Raw genomic sequence first — 20,314 nt, forward strand, 5'->3', positions numbered from 1 at the left:
TGATGTCAGTAAATATATATGCCCAGTAGATTTTTTTTAAATTATGCATGGTTTAAAAAATAGAAAAATCTCCTTAATATTATGTTTTAAAAGAATGAGTCACTGGTGAGTACAGAGTACTGTTCTGTAATTTCCCACTAGTTAAAACATTCTGTTTGTAGGTCTTTCCCTTCTGGTCAGCTTCAAACAAACATGGTGTATCATGACAAAAAGTTAATGATATGGGACTTTCCTGGTGGCGCAGTGGTTAAGAATCCGCCTGCCAATTCAGGGGACACAAGTTCGAGCCCTGGTCCAGAAAGACCCCACATGTCACGGAGCAGCTAAGCCCGTGTGCCACAACTACTGAGCCTGCACTCTAGAGCCCGCGAGCCACAACTGCTGAGCCCGCGTGCCAGAACTACCGAAGACTGCGCACCTAGAGCCCGTGCTCTACAACAAAGAGAGGCCACCACTATGAGAAGCCCGCACACCGCCAACGAAGAGTAGCTCCGCTCGCTGCAACTACAGAAAGCCCACGCGCAGCGACGAAGACCCAACGCAGCCAAAAATAGATAAATAAATTAATTAAAAAATAAGAAGTTAATGATGCTTTTAGAAATCAGAAAAGTTAATCAATAATTTAAAATTTTTTCAAATAAACTATTTTTAAGAGCAATTTTAGGTTCACAATAAAATCAATAATCTTTTAAAAGGAAGAAAATACCAATTTTAAAAGTTTTTTTAGCTTTTTTAAAGGAAACTGGCTCTTGATTTCTAGTATTCTTATTCACTGCTTTTAGCAGTTGCATTTTCACAAGTTTGGAAAATCTGCTCATGTTATTATAGAAATAGCATAAGAAGTATGAATTGAGGGTTATCTGCAGCCTTGGGGATCTTACACATGATTGATTGTTGATAGGAGATTCCTTTCAACACTTGTCCTTGTGAAGCAGAATTGCATTTTCAGATGTAATAGTATTTTAGAGTGTACATACTTAAAATCAGATCTACTCAGTCATGCATGTGAGGGTGGGTAGCATTAATGCTCTCAAGCACATTGGTCCAATTTCATTTTAGGTGAGAGTTAATTGAGGTGATCACAGTTATGTGATGTTGTAAGCTTTACAGCCATCTTGTCACCATTCAGCTCTGGCCAAAATGACTAGCTGAGTCGAGGGGGAGAAAAGGCAAATTATGCTGGGCATGAAAGGTAATTATTGGCTTATTAGCTTCACCATTATTGGGAAGGTTAAAATATCTTATTTTCTATGTATCAGTTAGGTTTAAGGTAATCCAAATGCCATTTTATATTTAGGACTTCACATTTTAGTGAAAATATTTAAGTAAGAATCTGTAATTGTGTTTGAATGGATCTCAGCAATTTCTGGCATATACCTTTTTGACACTGATTTTGTATTTCTCTTAGCAGGTTGCTTTAAATATTATTTAGCTGTACCTAATTACTGCTGTAGTTATTTCTAAGAAGTGAACTTTTTTTCTCATGAGAAAAATATAGACTGACTTTCAAATGCTACAGTGATATTACAAAAGAATATTTAATAATGAAGGAAAATTCCACCGTGTAGTGAGTGAAAAAGGTTATAAGATGATTTGTATTCCCCCAGAAGGCTGGAAGGATATCTGAAAGATGGGATTGTGGTGGGTTTTATTTTCTTCTCCGTATTTTTGTCAGGTTTTCTCCTTGTGAGCCTAGGAATCTTAGAAAAAAGAATTTTTAAAAATCGCTGTGTGCTGTTTATTATTATGAAAATGTTACTTTTATGCTTGTCTTATGTATAGAGTATACTTTTCCCCCCCAGATTTGTATCTTGGTTTTTAAAGTGTCAAGCTTCCATTCATCCAAGACTTTTCATCTTGTGAGCCATCTGCAATCTGCGTAATAAGGCATTTATGAAGTGCCAGCTTGCGTGTTTAAATATTATGGAATTAAAAGTTGACTAAGTGCCTGTAGAGTGCTGCTTTGTTTGTCCTCGTTCCTTCGCATCTTGCCTTCCTTTTCTTCGTCCCCTTACTTTTAGTACCCAGCACAATTTGATGCATATAGTAAGTATTCACTAAATACCTGTTGAATGACTTCAATCCATGAGAATGTATTATGGTATTGATACAATATTAATTATATTAATTCAGAAAATAAGATAGTAGATAAAAGGCATTATCTTGAGATGGAAGAGATCACCTACTTCCAGAGACTTCTTAGGAAGCTTCTGAGAAGATGTAACTTGAGCCTGGCCTTGGAGGATAGGTAAGAGGTAGATGGGGGAGACCAGGACTTGGGAGAAGGAGTGGAGTTGGACTCTCATGATTTGTTGTTTCCCTGGGGAACTTGTTTCACTTCGTGGAATACATCACCTTCTCTGGCCAGGAGCTCTCCTGTTGCTCTACTTCCTCTACCTGGAATGCTCCCTTCTTCCCAGCTCCCCTCTCAGTTTAGGTAGTCTGTCCTAAGGGGAGTTTGAGTACCTCCCCTCTCCCCCAGTTAGGTTAGTTTCCCATGAATACGAGATTACTCTTTCATGACACATTTTGTAATCACATTTTAATCTTTTTAAATTTATTTTTCATATCTTACAGATAGTTATACTTACATACAGGTTAGAGTCAGATCGATCTTACAGGCTTATTACCCAAAACAGCAGTCTCCTGCTTACTTACCTGCTTCTTAGCTCTTTCTTTTGCTGTTTCGCTGTTATCTGTGAAGGTAAAAAACATTTATAGGCTGTTACTTCTTGATTTTTCAGTTTTCAGGGTTTAAAAAATTTTTTTAATTGACTTACCACTAGGAGATTTAAGGATTTAGCTCTCTTTTACCACCCTCCCACAACTGCATGTACTCCCAGTTCCTGTCTCTCCATTTTTCTAGTATAGTTATATCCACAATGTAGTTAGATCAGTATTCAGTAATATGTTGTATGCTGTGGTTACTTTTCCTTGCCTGACAGTACCTTATTTTCCCTAGTTAACAACATTTTTTTTTGTTTGTCTGATTTTCTACGTATATATCATAAATTGCTTATAACATGAATTCACCCTCAGACTCTCACTTAATAATCTTAATGGTTTTTGGGGTTTGGTTTTTTTTTTTAGATTTATTTATTTATTTATTTATTGGATGTGCTGGGTCTTCGTTGCTGTGCGCGTGCTTTCTCTAGTTGCAGTGAGCGGGGTCTACTATTTGTTGTGGTGCGTGGGCTTCTCATTGCGGTGGCTTCTCGTTGCGGAGCACGGGCTCTAGGGGCGCGGGCTCAGTAGTTGTGGCTCGTGGGCTCAGTAGCTGTGGCTCGCAGGCTCTAGAGCTCAGGCTCAGTAGTTGTGGTGCACGGGCTTAGTTGCTCCGTGGCATGTGGGATCTTCCCGCACCAGGGCTCGAACCTGTGTCCCCTGCATTGGCAGGTGGGTTCTTAACCACTGTGCCACTAGGGAAGCCCCTCTTAATAGTTTTTTGATATTTTCAAACACATCAGTTATTTTATTGATTTCATTGTTAGGGTGGTGTGTGTGGCTCTTTCCTGGCTTTTTGACTTGTTCTAGAAGGCTGTTCTCAAGGTCTGTTGTTTAGTTGTTATCCTAGGGATTTCCTTTTCCAACTTTTTAAATTGAAGCCCTTTCCCTTGATTCACATCTTTTTTTTTTCTTGGTTTATTGTCTCATATCCATGGAACATACACTCCAGTATCTTTCTGAGGAAGAATGCATGGGGGTTAAAGTTTTGTGTTTTTTTAATCTTCACCCTTACTTCGACTTCTGGGTTGGAAACATTTTCCTTTAGAATTTTGAAAGCCATTTGTTGCATTGCCTTCTAGGTTCCACTATTAGGAAGACCGAAGCCAATTGTGATGTCTGATTCTTTAAATGTGGCCTACTTTCTCTGTTTCTCTGGAAGCCTTTAGGAGCTTCTTTATGTCCCCAGTGTTGTTAAATTTCACTATGTTGTACCTTGGTATAGATCTGTTTACATCTGTTGTGCTAGGCACTCAGTGGGTCCTTTTGGTCTAGAAGCTTAATGTCCGTTAGTTCTGGGAAATTTTAAAAAGTGTTTGATTTTTTTTTCTCTGCTTTAATTTTTTTTTCCTTCTCTCCTTGGATCTTGGATCTTTTATACTGATTCTTTAAAATTGTTTATTTATTTAATTTTTAAAATTTTATTTATTTGGCTGGGCTGTGTCTGAATTGTAGCACGTGGGATCTAGTTCCCCCACCAGGGATCAAACCCAGGCTCCATACATTGGGAGTACGGAGTCTTAACCATTGGACCACCAGGGAAGTCCCTTAAAATTTTTTTTAACCTCTTCTCATATTTTCACCTGTTTTTCTCTACTTTCTATGAGAGATTCTCAATTTTATATTCTAACTCTTTGATAAAATTTTAATAATCTGTTATTTTTAATTTTCAAAAACTCTTTAATTGGCCCTACCCCCTATTTTAGTAGCACACTGTCCTTGTGTTATGGTTTTAATTTTTTTTCTCTTATTTCTCTGAGATTACAGAAAGTTTTTTTCTTTCTTTTTAAAGTTTACACCTTCCTGCGTAGTTCTTTCCTCCGTGTTGCATTTATTCTCTTTGCTTTGGTCTTTTATGACCTTTTAGTTAGAAGTATGTGGTGGTCTTTGTCTGCTTGGTTAAGAGTACACAATCAGTAAAGCAGTTTGGAAGCTCAGGACGCTTGATGGAACTTCTTGCGGGGGCTTCTTGCCTTCTAATCTAACTAGGCTGTTTCTTTGTGTGACAGTGTTTTTAAATCTTTCTTCTTGGGCTGGTCAGTTTCCCCAGAGAATAGGCCTGACTGTTACTGTTCTGGGAGCTGATTGGCGGAGGAATACTGGGATATCTCAAGGTTTAGTACATAAACCTCTCACTTAATCACTCTTTTCTGATATGTTGTTCTTTCTCCTAAGCTCTGGTGTCTCCAGTCCAGACCTCTCCACCTCAGTCTCTCCAGAGAGAGTCTTCTAATGGGGATTCCCGGAGCTGTGTTTGTTTAACTGGGTCTCTGGGCTTCCCTGGTGGCGCAGTGGTTAAGAATCTGCCTGCCAATGCAGGGGACACTGGTTCGAGCCCTGGTCCGGGAATATCCCACATGCCGCGGGGCAACTAAGCCCGTGCGCCACAACTACTGAGCCTGTGCTCTAGAGCCCGTGAGCCACAACTACTGAGCCCACATGCCACAGCTACTGAAGCCTACGCACCTAGAGCCTGTGCTCCGCAACAAGAGAAGCCACCTCAATGAGAAGCCCACACCCTCCAACCAAGAGTAGCCCCCGCTCGCTGCAACTAGAGAAAGCTCACGCGCAGCAACAGAGACCCAACTCAGCCATAAATAAATGAATGAATGAATGAATAACTGGATCTCCAACTTCCCTTTCTGCTTTTAAATCTCATTTTCACTGTTATTTCTGCTGGTACCTGCTACCACTGATTCTTGAGCCTTTAGAGGGTATAGTGCAAGACAGGTTGATTTTCTGCTTTCTGGGTTAGGATTCAGGTTTCTTGGGTCTGCTGTGTACATTGTTTCCTGTCTTCCTGCTTCTAACTTGCGGGATTTTATTGCTGCTTCATCTCCTGTTAATCGATTTTGAATTTTTTTTGGCCTCAAATTTAATAAAACTTTAATAACATTTACATTTGAGAGGATTTTGGAAGGTATAAGAGGCAAATGTGTGTGTTTAATCTTCAGCTGGAAAATTATGATTGTAATTACTTCTTTTGATGGTCTTTTCTTTGGTAAGCTCTAGACTTAGAGAGGTAAAAAACATCAGTCATGGCCTGACATGTTCTTTGAGTGGTGTTAATTATAAAATGCAAGCAATTATACACTTGCATATTGGAACATTCTCTGATAGGGTGAAGGGACAGATATGAAATGCTTAATGAATCTCCCTCTTGGTTCTCGTTCTTGCAGAAGGGGACCTCATGACCAGGCCTAAGTTAAGGCAGCCTCTTGAATAGAATACCTTTCCCCATCCGTAATCTCTGTCTCAGTATGCTGTATTCCAGGCATCATCATCATCATCACATAATAATAATAATAATGAGCAAGCATAGCTGAGAGAGCTCTGGTAGCTCATGGGGCTAGCAGAGCCAAGCAGGCTGCAGTCAGCATGAGTCTCTGGATTCTAGGCATGTCTGTCACTTTCTGGGGCTGTACATTTGACTTTACTGTCTTATTATTATTATTATTTTTGAAATTATAATCATGCTTATTTTTCAAAAATATTTCTTTATTTTTGTCTGCGTCGGGTCTTAGTTGCGGTGCACGGGCTTCTGTCTGGTTGTGGCATGTGAGCTCAGTAGTTGTGGCGTGTGGCCTTAGTTGCCCTGTGGCATGTGAGATCTTAGTTCCCTGACCAGGGATCGAACCCATGTCCCCTGCATTGGAAGGCAGATTCTTAACCACTGGACCACCGGGAAGTCCCTTTACTATCATTTTAATGTAGAATATTCCATTTTTTGGATATGCCAATTGGTAGTTTTTAGAAGGGAAAACTTTCTAGGAATTAGTGTGATCAATCAAAATACCAATTTTCCTTCGTATGTACCACAAACATTTACTGAATACCTATTTGTACCCAATACACTATGCTAAATGTTTTATTTCCTAAGAACTGAAGGTTGGAGAGGTCTGTTTCTCTTTTTTGTTTCTTATACTCTTGTTACCAGTTCTTTTTAAACTAGGTAACTCTGGAACCATAGTGTTGATGTAGGTAATGCATAGTACTTTATGAAGCATGAAGTAGTGATGGGGATGCCACCTGCTGTTGATCACTCATGGAATCATCATCACTGTCCCTTCCACAGATACAGCAGTCATCTGCATGTGGCTCCATACCTAGCCTTATATTATTTGGTGATTTGTAAAGTAATATGAATAAGATAAATGTGAACTAGTAAGTCAAGATGGCATTAAGATTAGCTGCCATTTCTTCAGGTAGGTTTCTGTTAAAGCTATACCTCCATGCTTGCTTGAGTCAACATGTGCTAATAAGGTATCCATGATATGCCACTCACTGTTAAGTGCTGGGGTGAATACAGCAGTGAACCATATGAAGGTCCCAGTCTGCAGAGGGCTCACAGTCTACACTGTTAACCCAGCAAGGGCTCGTGTGCCTGTGGCACAGAAAGCCAAACTCTGGCAGTGGGTATTTGCAGCAAAATAAGGGTTTATTTGAAGATGCCAAGCAAGGAGCACCGGGCAGCTTATGCTCAAAAGACCCAAACTCTCTGATGGCTTTCAGGCAAGGGTTTTTTTTTTTTGGCTGCGTTGGGTCTTTGTTGCTGCACGCGGGCTTTCTCTAGTTGCGGAGAACTGGGGTTACTCTTCTCATTGCGGAGGCTTCTCTTGTTGCGGAGCACGGACTCTACGTGCACAGGCTTCGGTAGTTGCAGCACATGGGCTCAGTAGTTGCGGCACACGGGTGCTAGAGCATGCAGGCTTCAGTAGTTGCAGCCTAGGAGACTAAAGCTTTTCTTTCTGCAAACAAGAAACAAAGGACAGGCTTCCCTGGTGGCGCAGTGGTTAGGAATCCGCCTGCCAATGCAGGGGACACGGGTTTGAGTCCTGGTCCAGGAATATCCCACATGCTGCAGAGCAGCTAATCCCGTGTGCCACAGCTACTGAGCCTGTGCTCAAGGGCCTGCGAGCCACAACTACTGAAGCCTGTGCGCCTAGGGCCTGTGCTCTGCAACAAGAGAAGCCACCGCAATGAGAAGCCCGCACACCGCAACGAAGAGTAGCCCCCGCCCATAGCCCTCGCTCACCGCAACTAGAGAAAGCCCGCGCACAACAACGAAGACCCAACACAGCCAAAAATAAATAAAATTTTTTTTAAAAAAGAAACAAAGGACAAGAAGAGCCTTTTGTACCTGGGAAGGCCCTACAGGGTCCTGTTTGGTTTCATTTCCCCCTTTTCTTTGATAGCCCTCAATCCTGAGAGGAACAGGGGCAGAACCAGAAATGAAATAAAGTTTTGGAGGAGATTAATCATAGACTGAGCAGGGGAACTCAGTTTTAGGGGGACACGGTTTCACGAATCCTCTGCCAGTCTCCTTTTCTCCCCTTCTGGAACTGTTAGTGAGTATGATTTACATACAGAAACATGCACAAATCATAAATGTGTATTGTAGTTCAGTGAATTTTCACAAGTTGAACATGCACGTTAACTAGTACCCAGATCAAGCAACAGCATTACTAACACTCCAAAAGCTCCCTTCATGTGCCCTTCCAATTGTGCCCGTGCCCTGGGTGACCACTCAGCTGGCAGACTAGGTTTGCCCGGTTTTGCTCTTTACATAAGTGTAATCGTACAGTAAATGCTCTTTTGTCTGGTTTCTGTTGCTCAGCATTATGTTTATGAGATTCACCCTTGCTGTTGTGTGTTGTTACAGTTTATTCATTCACATGGCTGTATAATGTTCCATTGTGTGAAGTTGTAATTTAGTTACCCATTCTGCTCTTGATGGGCATTTGGGTAGTTTCCAATTTTATGAATACTGTTGCTTTGAACATCCTGGTATGTCTTTTGGTGAACATGTGTGTTTCTGTCAGGATGTATAACTAGAGTATAATTGCTGGGTCATACAGTATGTATGAATTCATCTTTAGTAGATATTGCTAAACAGTTTTCTGAAGTGGCTCTGCAAATTTACTTTCCCAGTATGAGAGTTCTGGTTGTTATGTACCCTCAACAACATTTGGTATTTTCTGCTTTTTTATTTTAACTATTATCTGTGGTTTTAATTGGCATTTCTGTGATGACTATTGAAATGCAGCACTTTTTAAATATGTTTATCAGCCATTTGGCTATCTTCTTTTGTGAAGTGTCTATTCAAGACTTTTGCCCATTTTTCTGTTCGGTGTTTTCCTTTTTGTTACGGCTTTTTAGAAGTTTTTTTTTTTAATGTATTCTGGATATGAGTCCTTGGCCAGAAAATATGTCTTCTATTCTGGGTTGTCTTTTCATTCTCTCAGTAGAGTCTTTTGAATGAATAAAAGTTCTTAATTTGAGAAGCACATGTGGGTGAACATCTTCATGTCCTTGTGCACAAAAAAGCTAACGATAAATGAAGAAATTGATAGTTCACTTTTGAAGATCTGTAAGATGGATATGTACTACTTCTGCAGGAACTTGCTGATAAAAATATGCCATCCCTTGTGATGACCCAAACACTAAGCTGACCACAGAGTAGAAAATACTGACATATGAAAAACAAGTAGAGCCCAGAAGAAACCAGTAACTGTACCTAAGAAAGAATTTCCTTTGGCATTTTATTATAATGGTATATAGGAATAGTGCTTCTGTCAGTAGATTTAATGGAAAAGTTATTTTGTCCATGTTGACAAATGTTGATCTTAATAATTGTACATAAAGCATCATTTAACAAATTTCATCAAGTTAACTTTTTAATATCCCAAATTATCAGCCTAAATAATACTATTATGGCTTAAAATAGCAACCAGTCTTTCTAGTAAATTAATGAAAAAATGGAAGTGTTCTTTCAGGAATATTAAGGGGTAATAGTCAAATTGGTGTGATTGTGGCATGTAATAGTGCCTGGTAAAATTTCATTGAATGAAATCATTCAAATTTCTGACTATCCATGAGGAATGCTGTTGTGGGCTATTGCAGAAGAAAAGGCAATGGAGAGAATGGAAAGCATGAATCACAACATATTTACATCTAATTCTATTCCTGTACGTTATGTATCTACATTAATAGCATTTACTTTTATTTTTCGCTGCACCGGGTCTTAGTTGTGGCATGCGGGATCTAGTTCCCTGACCAGGGATCGAACCCGGGCCCCCTGCATTGGGAGCATGGAGAGTCTTAACCACTGGACTACCAGGGAAGTCGCCACATTTACATTCTAAATACTCTTTCTGCAGTACAGCTGTTTTTCAGAAAAGTTGTACAAATCAAACTAATTTAAATATATTGCTAGATAGGCATGTAGTTTGATGATAGCCTTGCATTGTACTGATTTAAAAGGGTTGACTTCTTTTGTAATTTTAATATTGCATTATATAATTGTTTTACCAGTCAGGATTTTAGGAGAGACATATATATGTATGTATGGTATATATGTATCTTAAATATATGTATCTTTATATATATGTCTTTATATGTGTACATTTACACATACATGTATATGTGTGTATTAGTGTGTATATGTGTGTATAAAATCTTAATGGAGACTAGAAATGTTCTGCATGCCAAGTCCAAAATCCTTTCAGTTCTGTTGTGAGTTTATAAATAGGAACAGATAATTGTAAAAAATTGTTCTTGAAATTTAAAAGAACCATTGAATAGATGCCAGTTGTAGTCCACGTTCTGTTGGGACAATTCTTTTTTCATAAAGTGTTGCTTAATATATCCTTTTAAGTGGTGAATAATTAGGAGTTCAGTTTTGCTTTCATGATGATATTTTAGAGCTTTAACGTATCTTAGACGAGGACAACATGTAGGGTTTTAAAAACACAAACAGTATTTACCACTCATGGACTAGATTTTATGTAAACTATTTTAAAATGAATCTGATCTAGCTCCTATTTTCATATTGTTTATTCTGTAAACAAAAGATGAACTGTCCTGTCAGAGGCAAGGGGAACAAGCCAGGTGTTCAGTCTCCAGCTCAACTTGCCTTTGCTAGGACGTTTAATTCCTTCTCCAAGTGGGTTCTGGAGCGCTGAACTAAGAACTGAGTTTTCTTATGGAACCAAAAAGTGGAGAAGAGGTAAGAATCAAGTCATGGATTGGTTAGTACATAGTTGGATGCTACTTCTTAAAACATGTTATGTTCAGGGGCAGAGAGACTTACCTATTTGAAAACCATGTGATTGTTCCTTATTTCCCCAATCTTTATAAAATCATGAAGCATGGCAAGGGATGGGGGGGCACTTATCATTAACCTGGAAGGTTCTTGGCTGTAGATTTTGCTGAAGCTAGGTGACAGAAAACACTGGGCACCATTTACTTGACAGTGCCTTGGTGAAGCCATCAGTAGTGAAAATACTTGGATGTAAGATGTGGATCCCAGGGGTTGGCAGGTTGATGGCAGCTTTCTGGTGCCACCCAAAAATCTCACAATGCCACTGTCATAGCCATAGTTGGCTAGTTTAGTGCCTTCATGGATGAGGAGTTATTTCTCCTAGTGCCTTGGCTTCTTAATGAAGTTGGAGTTGGTGATGAGTGGCTACTATCTTGCCTTCCTCTTTTCTCTCTGGATGGTATGCCTTCACTTGTTATTTGGACCTCAGGTGAAAAAAAGAAGAAAAACCATCAAATTGGTGATCATAGTTTGTAGCATTTGCTCTCATTTCTAAGGACTAACATAAATACTGAGTTAGAATATTTTCCCTCCTTCCAAACCAGATTATATTCATCAGTTGTTCTTATGTATGTTAACGGTGATAACCACAAACATCTTTAAATAGAAAACTTTACAAACTGCTGGCCTTTCTGAGGAGGTTTACTGTAGTATACTTTTCACCTCTTATTGCCATTGTCTTTTTAAAGCATTATTCTAATTACTTTGCTTTGGTGAATTTTGATTTTTAATTGTGTTTTCATTTTGCTATTAAGAGGATTTGCATTTATCTTTTCTCTCTGCCATGAGAGCTGCTGTTGGGGATAGTCTAAATCCGGTGGTTGTTTTTAAAGTTATCTTTAGGTAAAAAAGTAGAAAAAAATCATGATGTTTATTCTCAGCTCTTAAAACAGATTGTTAGTCAAACTATCTTTTAATTTCTTGATCCTAATATTTTTCTTTTCAGGAAAGGAGAATATTAAGGAATTTTTTAAAAATCATGATGAGGTTATAATTCATTGTGTTATTTTTCTTTTTTCTTTTTATCCATTCATATATATGTGTTCCGTGTTAAGCTCTGGAGATATTTATGGGATCAGGACCTATCCCCTCCCATTAAAGGACATAGACATTGATTTAGCAAGGAAATACTGATTTGGAATAGTCAGTTTTCAGTGTCATTTTAAATGAAATGTGCATTATACAGATTTGCAGTTTTAGAAAATACTCTTTGTTTGAGATGTAATCCACATACCATAAAATTCATCTTTTTAAAGTGTACAATTCAGTGATTTTTACTGTGTTCACACGGTTTTGCAACCATTGCCACTGTCTAATTCCAGAACATTTGAATCACTCCCAAAAGAAACATGACACTATTAGCAGTCCGTCACTCCCCTTTCTTCCCTTCCCCAGCACCTGGCAACCACCAGTCTACTTTCTGTCTCTCTTGGATTTGCCGTTTCTGGAGACATTATATAAGTGGAATCATACAGTATGTGGCGTTTTGTGACTGGTTCCTTTGCTTAGCATAATAACGTTTTCAAGGTTGACCCAGGTTTTAGCACGTATCAGTACTTTACCGCCATTTTTTTGTTGTTAGGTTGATTTATTCCTATCCATCCTTTTGTATGGATATATCATATTTTGTTTATCCATTCATCATTTGATGAACCATTTGACTATTGTAAATAATGCTGCTATGAACATTCATATATAAGTTTTTCTGTGAAAATTTGTTTTCATTTCTCTTGAGTATATGTCTAGGAGTGGAATTGCTGGATCCTTTTATAACTCTGTGTTTAACTTTTTTTTGAGAAACAACCAAACTGTATTCCGCAGTGGCTGTACTACTTGACATTCCTACCAGCAGTGTGTGAGGGTTCTAACTGCTCCACATATTCAACATTTGATTTTTTTCCTTTTTTTTTTTTTTTACGCGAGCCTCTCTCTGTTGTGGTCTCTCCCGTTGCGGAGCACAGGCTCCAGACGCGCAGGCTCAGCGGCCATGGCTCACGGGCCCAGCCGCTCCGCGGCATGTGGGATCTTCCCGGACCGGGGCACGAACCCGTGTCCCCTGCATCGACAGGCGGACTCTCAACCACTGCGCCACCAGGGAAGCCCCCCTTTTTTCCTTTTTTTTTTTTTTATGGCCATATTCATTCGTGTGACGAGGTAGCTTGTGGTTTTGATTTGCATTTCTTTTTTTTTTAAATTAATTTATTTTTGGCTGCATTGGGTCTTCCTTGCTGTGTATAGGCTCTCTCTAGTTGCGGTGAGCGGGGGCTACTCTTTGCTGCGGTGCACGCGCTGCTCACTCTGGTGGTTTCTCTTGTTGAAGAGCATGGGCTCTAGGCACGCGGGCTTCAGTAGTTGTGGCGCATGGGCTCAGTAGTTGTGGTGCACGGGCTTAGCTGCTCCGTGGCATGTGGGATCTTCCCGGACCAGGGCTTGAACCCGTGTCCCCTGCATTGGCAGGCGGATTCTTAACCACTACACCACCAGGGAAGTCCCTGATTTGCATTTCTTGATGACTAATGATGTTGAGCGTCTCATGTATACTGGCCATTTGTATATCTTCTTTGGAGAAATGTCTATTAAAATTAGATTGTCTTTTTATTGTTGAATTTCTCTTTGTCAAAATTACCTTTAGCAGAGAACTATTCTTTTTTTTTTTTAATTTATTTCTGGTTGTGCCGGGTCTTAGTTGAGGTAGGTGGGCTCCTTAGTTGTAGCTCACCAACTCCTTTAGTTGCGGCACACATGCTCCTTAGTTGTGACATGCGAACTCTTAGTTGTGGCATGCATGTGGGATCTAGTTCCCTGACCAGGAATCGAACCCGGGCCCCCTGCATTGGGAGGTGGATTCTTAACCACTGCGCCACCAGGGAAGTCCCAGGAGAACTATTCTTGAATGTAAAGAATTTGGTGGTGGTAGAATATTTTATAGCCAGTATACTATATACAATTAAAAATCTACAAACAGGTGGTTGCCAGAGGGAAGGTGGGTTGGGGGGCAGGTGAAATAGGTGAAGGGGATTAAGGGGTACAGAGTTCCAGTTTTAAAATATAATAAGTAAGTCACGGGGTTGTAATGTATAGCATAGGGAAAACAGTAAGTAGTGCTGTAACAACTTTGTATGGTGATGGATGGTAACTAGATACGGTGATGATCATTTTGAAATGTATATGAATATTGAATTACTATAATGTATACCTGAAAGTAATATCATATGATATTGAATGTCAATTATACTTCAATTACAAAAAAAACTATAGTCTATATACAATAGAAAATTTATAGTCCTCACAAACTTCAGCTGTTTCTGAACAACACAGTAAAATAGCATACTCAGCTGTTTACCTAAAGAAATGTGCTTGTTTACTTTCTGGTAATGATACTGTCTCATTTGGTGGGATTTAAAGAGTACACAGAAATAGTGGGTTGGTAATGAGAGGTTTAAAAAATTGCATTTTAAGTAAAAGTTTTAGAAATTAACTCTAAAATTAGAAGTGGTAAATAGCACTTAAAGCTAAAGTTTAGGCTTTTCTGAGACTGTTACTAACTTAAAGAAGTGATTTAAAACTTACCAGAATTTTCTTGCCGCTTAAATAGGACTCACCCAAGAAAAAAATGAGTGGTGAAAATACTTGTAACTTTATGGACTTATCGGATAAGTTCAGCATTATTTTCCACATATTTGTTTGTGTGAATTATGAGGCATATTTTGATACCTCTTCTCATGGATTTATGAGTTTTTGGCTTTTCTCTTTGTTGTTTAGTAGGTTTTCTTGTTGTTCTCCCATTCTTAGTAAATAGAATCCAAGAATGACTTTTACGTAAGTGCCTTTAGGTACTGCCGTCCTGTACAGTTGTAAATGTTGACCCTTACTTAGGCTTAATCCTAGCCCTTGCTCTTCTGTTGCTTAAAAACAGCTTATTTCTAAATTGGAGAACATCTTTAGAACTACTTATGGGAGGGCAATGAGGAAGCCTTCTTACTGGGGTGGGAGCTCAAATAAGAATTTAAACCTGTAGGGTTTACGTGTCTTTAAACTTGTTAATTCAAGTTTTCTTCTATTAGAACTGGAGCTATGTATGATTTCTAGATGGGAGATTCTGTTGTCCAACTAAAACACCATATACTTATTTCTAATAGCAACAATATGGATAGGATACGGAGGAAGGAAAAACATCCTTTATTTTAGATGTGCTGTATTTCACAGGCTACATCTAGAGGACAAAGCATTTTAGTACTTATTTGTAGGTAATTTTTTTTTTCAACCTGAGGGCGATCAAGGCTAAGAAGTACCATAGGAGATTGTGACATATTTATAAAATGGGAATGTGGAAGAGTTTTAGGGTTCTTCTGGGGAGCCATAACAGAGTCTGCTCAGAGTATAAGGAGGAACGCAGGTAATCAGGAAAGTGGGAGTAAGGGCACTGTCCGGGGAGTGGCAAAGAGAAAGACCATCTGAATTTTCACATGATTGAATTATTCCTTTGTCAGCAGTGGAGACATACTTTTGTATTAAACTCAGTAGTTTATATGGCATGTATAGGTAATTGTATAATTCTGTTTGGAAAAGCCACAGTTTAAATCTTATTTGGAGATAAGTAAAATTGATGAGAATTGTTAAAAAAAATTATGTGACTGAGAAGAATCCAGAGCCGCGAAGGTATTTATTATCTGTCACAATTACACAATCAAAGGACCACCCCCCCACCCCCCGCAGTAGGGAGAGAGCAGAAAGTCCCACCACTTCTCAGATTTGTCTCTCAGTATCCCCTACAACCAGGGATCTGTAACAGGTAGGTTGCACTCAAGCTTCCACTGACCCAGTTGCTAGAAGAGACTGGGCATCTTTCCAACGCCAGCCCCAAATTGACAGTGACACTTATTGTCTTAGCCTTGGGAGAGCCTGAGGAACCCTGAACCCCTGGGATATGGCAGGGAGGGCTGCACAGGAAAGGTTCCCAAGGACAGAAAAGGAGAACCTTAAAAATACATTTTGGGGGACTTCCCTGGTGGTCCATTGGGTAGGACTCCGCGGTCCCAATGCAGGGGGCCTGGGTTTAATCCCTGGTCAGGGAACTAGATCCCGCACGCGTGCCACAACTAAGGGTTCGCATGCTGCAACTAAAGAAGCCCGCATGCTGCAACTAAAAGATACTGCATGCCACAACTGAGACCTGGTGCAGCCTAAGTAAATTTAAAAAATAAAGAAATATTTTAAAAAATACATTTTGGAACCAGGTAACCAATTTCATAGCCTTATAGGTAAGGCCCACTCTAGTTCTAGTCCTCCCCACCTTTCCCCTCCCCCCCGCCCCTGTTAGTGAGTGCCTGGCTTGTTTGGCTGGCAGAGCCAAATTAATGGCAATAGATGCCCCCAAAGTGTAAAAAGATGTATAGTTAGGGCTTCTGTTATATAACAAGTTATTATTCACACAGATGGTGGTCACTAAATACTTCTTGAAGGTGATTGCCTCTTTCCCTCCCACATCGTAGTGTTTCATTTTAAACACCTTTCTTGGTGGAGCCTAAATTTATCACCAGCATTATAGAAAACACCAGAGTTGGGAACCCTGTAGAGTGAGGTCCTGGGATCATCCCAGTATGTGGGGAGCCTCCATAATCATAGTGGGTGTTTTTTGTTATGTTTTTTCAGTTAGAAATAATATTAGTATGATTAATTACTAATCATTAATAATAATATGATTCTGAAGTGGTGAATTTTAATGGAGTAAAAATTTTCATCTGGAAATGTTTCTTTTTTCCTCATCAAAGAGAAAATGGGGGTTTCTGAGCCAATTGGAATTTCTTTGCTTTGTTATCTGTTACCCTGGTGTGGAATGATCAAATTTCACATTTCCAGGTTGCTAGGAGACAGGCAACCTATCTTGTAGATACAGGCATTAAAACTCCATTATGCTTTATTTCTTAGAATTCTGTATTTCTTAGAATTCTCATGCTTTCTTTCTAAAACCTAAATTATGCAGAGGTAACATGATTATTTGACCAAGCTCAGGAGATGAAAGAATTATCAAATCAAAAGTATCAAGCTGGAAAAAAACAATATCAAGCAGGGTTTAAATAAAGAACATGACTGGCTACAGTAAGTTAAGGCAACATTCTTGAAAGTGAGTCTGTATTTGCCTCTGCTTTTGCTGCTGACTCTTTTTGCTGCTTTTTGCAACTTTTTTTTTGCTGCTTTTTTGTACTTTTTGCAGCACACAAGAGTGGTTAGGTAGGAGTAGGCTGAGAATACCCTGTCTAGAGAGCTACGGATGATGTTAAAAGTATTCCAAGTGAACATGGCCCCAGGAACTCTATTTAAATAATTTACTGATTTGGTCTCCCAGGAACATTTGGATTTACTGTAGCTATTTTGTCCTTTCCTTTCTTTTGAAAGGAAAATTCATCTTATGTTACAATGCACTTATTTTGGGAATGCCTTAGGTTTAACATTAGATAACTAGGGTTCAAAAAAATGTGCCCAGATGGTAGATGTTGATGAAAATTTGGGAGAAGAATTCATTTGAAGTTGAATGCTTGGCAGTATTAATCAGAAAGGTTTTGTTGGCTTCCGATTTTGAATAGCATAGAGATTGGAGGCTGAGATATTACTTTAATATCTACTTCATGTTAGGACAGGTCAGGCTTTTCTCTTTTTCTGTTTCAATTCAGGATAGAGTTCTTTGCAGCAGTTGGTTTAGAGGGGTTTGTATTTTACAACTGGCTCAGTTGGCTCTATATATCTTGATGTTACACAGCTGGGACGCAGACCCCCAAGTCAGTTACACTGATAAATACTCTGTTAGTACTTTACAGATTGACTCCCATTCTCAGCCACTTCATCTTTTTTTTTAATGTTTTTAATTTTTTCTTTAAAATTCCTTTGTAAAATATAGACACAGAAAGCTACATAAATCATATATATTTATATAACATTTACTAAACATTAATGGAGTTGACATTCACAAAACCAGCACCCAGACCAGGTAATAATACTTCCATCACCTCTGAAGCATATTCCCATCTGCCCATCAATAGACTGACTCTTAGCCAGTTCATCTTTTAAATGAGCTGTAGTCGTGACAGTGGAAAAATTAAATCACATGTCTTTGTTTATGAAGATGAGTTGCATAGACTATATAGACTGGCAGTGGTAGGAAGACACTTTCAGTGTCAGTTATCTAAAGTAACTGGAGCTGTAGATTTGACTAGTGAGAAAGTTACTGAGATATGGAAGAGGAAGATGTATTGACAGAGGTTATATGTAGAATTAGGTGGAATTTTATGTTTTTGTAAATATCTCAATTATTTAAGATATAATTTCTATGCACAAACTGGATATAATGGTAAACTTTGGTTTTACTGTGATTTGTCTTTGCCTTAACAGATTGTTATTATTAGATTATTTTTCTAATGGAAAAAATTAAGTGGTAAATGTTCATTACAAGAAATTAGAACATACATATACACAAGGAAAAAATCCCCTCTAATTGCATCTCCTGAGATAACCAGTGTAAACTGTAGATGTTTATCTTTATAGACCTGCTTTCCATCACATATCTGTCTTTCAAAACCAAGTTATATGATTCACACGGTTTGGTAAACTTAGCTTTTTTCATGTAACAGTACAGCACGAATATCTGTTCAAGTCATCGAATTTTCTTCATTTTCATTTTTGTGGTTACTTAGTAATCCTTTGTGAGATGAACTGTAGTTTATTTAATAAGTCCCCAATGATTGGTATTTAGGTTGTTCCTAATTTTTGCTGCAATAGCATTTATGGCTACCTTTTTTGCCTCTGTCTGATTACTTCCTTAGGATAAACTCCTGGGAGTAGAATAATTCGCAAAGGATTTGCTCATTTTAAGGCTTTTGAAACACATTGCACAATAGCTTTCCAGAAAGGCTATTCCAGTTTTCAGGTTTTCCTCTGTCTAATTGGCTTTATGATTGCATTAAAATGTGAAATTTTTATTTAGTTGCAGAATGAAGAAGAGCCTGGAGAGCCGGAACAAGCTGCAGGGGACGCTCCTCCACCTTATAGCAGCATCTCTGCAGAGAGTGCAGGTAGGTAACAGGATGAGGTGGCTGCTGAGCTCTTGAAATGCATCAGCCAGAGGCTTTTGTCTGCTATGTATTTGTTGGTGTTTGTGTTTGCTTCAGCTTTCCTTAAGAAATCTTTGACATTAGTTTTAGTTTGTAGTCTGCGGTGAAAAAAAGTCACTGTTCTGAAAAACAGATAAAACCCCATTCCAATGTGGCTTTCTTACGGAACTCAGTTTCATCCCAAGAGACTCTTAATATAAAGGAGGTAGAATTCAGGAACCAGGTGATCACCTGTTTTTTCTGTTGCTGTTCTTTTTGTAGTTTGCTCATTAGTTGTTTTGCCTTTTTTTTTTTAAACCAAATCCTGTTGTTTTAATCATTTTTTTTTTTTTAGATGTTGGGGGTAGGAATTTATTAATTAATTTATTTATTTTTGCTGTGTTGGGTCTTCATTTCTGTGTGAGGGCTTTCTCTAGTTGTGGCGAGCGGGGGCCACTCTTCATCGCGGTGCGCGGGCCTCTCACTATCGCGGCCTCTCTTGTTGCGGAGCACAGGCTCCAGACGGCGCAGGCTCAGTAGTTGTGGCTCACGGGCCTAGTTGCTCTGCGGCATGTGGGATCCTCCCAGACCAGGGCTCGAACCCGTGTCCCCTGCATTAGCAGGCAGATTCTCAACCACTGCGCCACCAGGGAAGCCCCCTGTTTTGCTTTTTGATTCTAGTACCTGTGACCTGGAATATAGTATGTTAGATTTCTTTTATGCTAATAAATTCTTAATAAAAAAACTAGAAGTCTCCCAACTCTTTCATTTTGTTTCTCATAGTTTAAAACCATCCTTAATTAACCTTTCATCTTCCCATCTTATACCAGATTATCTTTATAATTTGCACACGCATGTTTAGAAGGGGTGGGGGAGAAGAAAGAAAATTGCAGTAGTTCAGGACTTTTGGTAATTAGATCTTTATGATAACCAGTTCTACTTTAATTACTGAAAATTGACCAGTTTTGATGGAACCTCTTCCATATTCTCTGAAACAATTGTGGCAGAGTGGCAAGTACATGGCTGATGGTTAGAAATAAGAGTGGTGCACACATGTTGGCAGGGGGATAAAAGGCACAAGTCACTATTTTGTATACTCACTTTACCTGTTTTAATTTGTGGTGTATAAATTTGGACAGTCTAACAAATATTGGATTTTTGTTTGTTTTGAATGTATTAAATAAAATGGAAAAGATTGTCGTTAAACTTTTCATGGAAACTTAAAATTATGTGAGGTGTCTATATTGATGGATCCCATTTTTTAAAACTCTGTTGAAATAAGGAAATAAAAATGTTCTTGATTTCCCTCAACTTAAGGTAGTAAGGGCAGTTCCCTGGTGGCCTAGTAGTTAGGATTCCGGGCTTTCACTGTTGCGGCCTGGGCTCCTTCCCCGGTCGGGGAACC

At 38.9% G+C, this 20,314-nt stretch overlaps 1 protein-coding gene across 2 annotated transcripts in view; it reads left to right on the forward strand.

Annotated features, from left to right (window-relative positions):
• Window positions 1–20,314, forward strand: part of NDFIP1 (Nedd4 family interacting protein 1) — a 50,657-nt gene that overhangs the window by 11,055 nt on the left and 19,288 nt on the right. For both annotated transcript variants that reach the window (XM_067732114.1, XM_067732113.1), the window contains exon 2: window positions 18,804–18,891. In XM_067732114.1, the coding sequence (XP_067588215.1) occupies window positions 18,804–18,891 (88 nt within the window). The remainder of the gene's footprint in view (window positions 1–18,803; window positions 18,892–20,314) is intronic.

Source organism: Pseudorca crassidens, chromosome 3 (assembly GCF_039906515.1).
Source record: "Pseudorca crassidens isolate mPseCra1 chromosome 3, mPseCra1.hap1, whole genome shotgun sequence".
NCBI lineage: Eukaryota > Metazoa > Chordata > Mammalia > Artiodactyla > Delphinidae > Pseudorca > Pseudorca crassidens.